The sequence below is a fragment of the Orycteropus afer genome, unplaced genomic scaffold (genome assembly GCF_000298275.1).
Source record: "Orycteropus afer afer isolate SDZICR_OR568_19922 unplaced genomic scaffold, OryAfe1.0 scaffold00141, whole genome shotgun sequence".
NCBI classification, from domain to species: Eukaryota; Metazoa; Chordata; class Mammalia; order Tubulidentata; family Orycteropodidae; genus Orycteropus; species Orycteropus afer.
In genome coordinates this window covers 2,601,705-2,607,164 of record NW_006921728.1, presented here as the reverse complement: position 1 = coordinate 2,607,164, position 5,460 = coordinate 2,601,705, and the positions used below count along the sequence as shown (strand labels likewise).

At 43.0% G+C, this 5,460-nt stretch overlaps 1 protein-coding gene across 1 annotated transcript in view; it reads right to left on the bottom strand.

The window, feature by feature from the left end:
- Positions 1-5,460, bottom strand: part of ASXL3 (ASXL transcriptional regulator 3) — a 183,298-nt gene that overhangs the window by 774 nt on the left and 177,064 nt on the right. The window contains exon 12 of the mRNA XM_042781631.1: positions 3-3,025. Coding sequence (XP_042637565.1) covers positions 3-3,025 — 3,023 coding nt within the window. The remainder of the gene's footprint in view (positions 1-2; positions 3,026-5,460) is intronic.

The following is a 5,460-nucleotide window of genomic DNA, read 5'->3' as shown; positions in this document are numbered from 1 at the left end:
GTGGGGGTGGAGGATGTACTAGTGCTTTGCTTGCCATTGCATGTGCGGTGGCCCCCATGTCTTCACCTTCTTTGAGGGGTATACTGGGGGATAACATGTTGGCTAATCTTAGCTGGTGAGGTGATGAAGAAACACCGACCTCTCCCAATCCCTTCTGTTCAAGATGCCTATTGAAGGCAAATGTGTTACAGCCTGCTGGGGTCTTGGAAGAGGCCTGTAACAGAGCTGCAGTGGGCATGGGGCCCCTTGCAGCCATAGGCATTTGGTAAAACTGCTGTCTGTGTGAGGTAGCAGCTTCAGAGTGGAAGCTGCCGTTCTTGTCAACATGAAATAGATTCTGCTGGAAGCTACAGGAGGGGAGCAGCCGCTTCTGCTGTTTGACTTCAGGGCTGTGGGCGATCCGGTTCTGCACGGAGTGTCTGTTCAGCCACTCTTGCTTAAATGGCTGGCTGTGCGCTAGCTGGCTCATGCTGGAGTTGATGACACAAGGCACCCCTTTAACATCTGGGTCCACCAACAGTTTCCCTGGTTCACATTTAACTTGAGTGTGTTCCACAGCAGTCCTGGCCACTCTCTTTTTGGGGTGGTTTTCTCGCTTTCTCATTTGGAGTGGTGCAAGCGTCCCTGTCAAGTAGCCCTTGCCGTCTGGATTTGGAGAGCTAGACGGCATTTCCACAATGCTCCTCTCTGGTGCTGTTTTACCCACTGAGGTAGTTTGAAGAGGCAATGGAAGCCTGTTAATTTCGAGTTTGGCTCCCAGTCTGGGCTGTGGCAACACTTTTTCTAAAGGCAGGTTGCCCTGTAATAACTGTGTCACCAGCGGATTGTTAGCCTCCACAGATGACAGACGGCAGCTTGAGCTCCCTGCACTCGGAACCCTTTTCAGGGTATCTGTAGCCAAAGAAATCGCCTCTTCCATGGGACTGGGGTTGGAAGCCTTTGCGTTCTGTGTTTGTTGCACACTAGAGGTCACCTCTGTCACTGGAGGAGGCAGTTCAGGTCCAGGGAAGTCTTCAGTGTCCATTCTAAAGCCCTTGTCTACTTCATGAGGTTCAGATTTCACAGGGAGTGTGACATTTGTTATAAGATTCCTGGGGTGAAGTTCTGACATCTGGGAGTAGCTGGCGTGTTCAGTTTTGATCGTTGTTGGACAACTCTGTTCTAGATAGTCTTTCTGTTTACTTGAACTCGAGTGGCTAACCAGAGACTGGCCTGCACTCCTCATTCCATCATCATTCCAGCAAATCCGGTTCCCTGGGTTATACTGACTGCTACAGGTTGTGTCTGTTTCACTTTTGAAAGTACTTGGGCCATGTGTCTGCTCAGCAAAGCTGTGATTAGGCGCAGGCACCTCATTCAATTTATCTGAGACAACGAGGGGTAATTCTTGGAGATTTGTGCAGGTGGCCTGCAAGGCTTTACAGTCTTGTTTTGCTGCAGAAGTAGCAATGAAACTTGAACCATGATCTATGCTTTCACTTGCAACTGGCTCGGGCCTACTAATAACTGATACCTGGGGACATGCCATGGGTGGTATGGGCGTGTCTGTCCTCACCGACCTGCTCTGGAGGTCCACGCTGGCTTCTGCACTTTCAATGGAGACAGTCAGAGACAAACTGGAGGTCAGCGTGGTGCTGTGGTCCACAATGACTTTACACGGAATTGATCTGTTGATGGTTGCTGGTGCAAAGCCCCCTGGTGGTTGTTGAGGTTTTCCAGAATTATCTGCTCTGGTTCGAGGCCCTGCACTTTTGTCCATGCTTTCAGCACTTAACTTGGGAGGATTATCATAAGAGTTTATTGTGAACATGTTTCCGGTAAACATTGCAATGGGTGGGCGTGCAACCAGAGAGTCTGCAACTGCTACTGAGTCATTGCAGCTGAGGGCTGCTCTCACAGTGGTACCCATGGATACGGTGGCCTGATCTTCACTCCCAGGCATGGCTATCTTCTCAGAAGGAAATCGGTTGTTGATTCCTGTTGGGGGAATCAAGACAGAGCTAGTAGAAAGATGGTTTGGCAAATTATTTCCAACAGAGGGCGTTGGCACAGAGGTGTATGGACTGGAGACCAAGTTACTAGCATTAGTGCTTGATATCAGCAACTGCTTATCATCCATGGAGCTTGATATGCTTGAGCTCTCTGTAGCGGCTGGGACGGGAGTGTTTTCAATACATTTTGGTATAATGGCTATGCATGGAGGGTCAGCTGCCTGGATGGTTTTTAACATGCTTATATTACAAGCAGAAACGGTAGTGTTTGCACTGTCAACAGACATTAGAACAGAGGATTCATCAACAGAACCCACAAAGGGATGTTCTTTGATTGCTCCCGACATAGCAGTGCTGCAGACAGACACAGGGACAGTATTGTTATTAAAAAGCATGGGCAAACTGCTATTTTCAGAAGAGGTAGATGAAACAATTTTCTCAGATAAATGTGACACAGGTATATTTTCATCAGAACTATGCACAGATAAGTCAGTGGCAGTTTCTGGAACTTTCGGCAAGTTAAGAGACTGTTGTAATACAGTGCTGGTCTCCCGGAGGTGTGCTGACTTGTTAGGAGATCTGCAATTTGGATTAACAATAATCACACCAGTTGAACCTTCAATTTTTGTTTCTGGAGTAGAAGAGACTTCTATGTTTAGAGGTCCTTCCTTGGAGCTAAACTGGGGCAACCAAGCCTCTTTAGTGGTCTGGAAGAGGTGGGCTCGGGCTTGATGCTTAGCGAAGAGCTTGGCTTTTGTCTGCTCTTTGATATGTGCCAGGGTCCGTGCCTTTCCACCTTCCCCTGGGCTCCCCATGGCCCCAGAGACGATGCTCGCAGCAGCAGCCACAGCAGCTGCAGCAGCGGCTTCTCGCTGAGCCCTCGCTTGCTGGGCACGGGCCTTGATATCCGCCAGAGTCCTGGCTCCCGTGTTCCTCCCTCCACTCACGGATGTGCTAGTGGATGTTCGAGGCTCTGGTTTAGAGATGGGTTGACTCTTGATAATAAAAGGTGGTCCAATTTTGGAAAGCTGGATCTAAAAGAGGGGGAGAAGAAAAAGATACAGTGTTTCATACGTAATTACAAAGGAGGCATGGAGAACATGGTAATGCGAAGGAATGGAGTGGCTGCGTTCACTAATATGTGCAGAGAACTACGCCTAAATCCCCGAAGGAGCGCTTAGGGTGAAGCAACAAGAGATGTCTCATGAATGTGAAAATTAAGTTTTTCATCGACAAAAACAATCAACCAGTGACTTCATTTGGCAGGAGAATGATGAATCCTCTTTATGCCTCATATACAAGGAAACAAAGTTAATGCTTCTTAAAATTATGTTAACTAAAATGACTTAAGAGACCCTTAGTTTTAAATTACCATTCTAGTTGGTTTGAAACACCAGGGCTTTGGCTTGACTTGAATTTTACCTGTCTTATTTTGGCCTTAAAAAAAAAAAAAAAAAAGCCCTGTCAAGAAACCAAGATTCTCATCCTGGCTTTACCACAAAGGAGTTTTGTAATCTTTCTCAAATCACTGTGCACCTCAGTTTCTTTGGTAAGTACTCTGAGCCAGGGACTATATGATTGCACGTATTATGTTGATGTACACATTTACAATAAGTACACGATAAAAGTTTGTAAACTTGGTTGTCAGAGAAAACTAGTTCTTTCTGGTCTATTTCCTTCATAAGCTGTTGTAAAGATGAAATGAGACTATATTTATGAGAGTGCTCTGCCTTCCAAAAGGATATTATCATTGAGTTTTCATAAAAGCAAGGGCATCGGTGGCATTCCCTCTCTAGAGAAAGTATGGGATGTCCAGTTTCTTTTGGTATTGATCATCCACAATACGCTGAATTAAGTAAATGACCCAGTCACCACTGTTTACTTACTCATGCAAATTAAGAGACCCACAGAGTCAGGCTCATAAAATTCATGACCAAACTCATGAGATCTAACAACCCAAATCAGGTTCCATAGCTGTACCTGCGGTGCTCTCATGATTAAGAACATTTTTAGAGCTACAGATTTGTAGAGCTGGAAGGGATCTGGTTAAAACCCCTCATTTTACAGTTAAAAAAAAAAAAAAAACTTAGCACATGGAATCGTCTATGCTGGGATCATATAACTCAATTCAGTTCTGTTTACCTGTACTAAGATTTCTTATCTCCCCCTAGGAAAAGTGTTTGCTATAGAACTTACCTCTCTCTTCTTAACATAACATACTTACATTATAATCACCTGACATACATTACAGGCTGACATCCATTTAGATTTATGCTTCGAGATCCTGACAGAGGTAATTACCTTCCTGAACTATCCTGTTCCTCATTTTCAAACTATGTGTAAAATCCCTCTTCTAATGCAAAGCCTTCCAAGAAAAGATGAATTTAGTGAGGGGGATTCGATTCTCCCTTTTAAATATCTCCCTCAGTCTAAAAAGTTGGAACAATTCAAAAATGTAAAACCAGATATATTTCAACAAGAACTTACAAGCCAAGCAAACATCAAGTATGTTAATAGCCTCTACCTTTCTCTTCTCTATGTATCTATCTATCCATACACCAAAAAACAAACCAAACTCACTGCCATTGAGTCAGATCTGACCCATAGTGACTCCTCCTCCTTGGGTTTCCGAGGTGGTATTCCTACGGAAGTAGATTGCCCTACCTTCCTTCCGAGGAGTGGCTGGTGGGTCTGAACACCAGCCTTCTGGTTAGCGGTTAAATGCCATAGGCACTACATCACCAAAGCTCCCAATCAATCCACCAACTATCTTTAAATAAAGTACATATAACTTTAAAAATAAGCTTTTGACAAAGAAAAATTAGGCTGGTGTATTTAAAAATATTTCTTATGAAAAGCACATTGTATTTTCCTTTCTGTTGCTTCAGAAAATTAAGTTTAAGTTTACTGTCCATCTTTTACATCTTTATTTGACAGGGAGTGTTTTATGAAAAAGAATAACTATGATCATACTCTTAAAAGTCAATCTTGCAGAGATCATGGGTCACCGACAAAGTGTCAATTTCAAAGCACAGCAAAATTAAGAGAAAAAGATTAAGAAAAGCAAAGATTGAACACGATAAGGATCCTAGACCAATCCTATAATGGAATATAATCCATTTTTATTCTGGAACAAAATTAATGAGTTAGATAAAAGCATTAAATACATGCAAAGTACAGTGGGTAAGATTGTTTTTTTTTTTAAAAAAAAATACTAAACAGAGGGATTCTTTTGCATTAACCTTAATTTTGAATTTACTTAGGAAAAGTCAATTTGTAGAAAAGGTTGGATTGCTGAGAGTTAAAACCTGAAATCAAATGAAAGTATATAAATTAGAATGTCTGTCTATAGGGATTAAATATTTTTGTAGTCAAAGACCTCTGTACAATCTTAGAAATAAAATGACACGATTTTTATATCTCTACAGCATTTTCTCCCTTGTTGTTGTTGTTGTTATGTGCCGTCGAG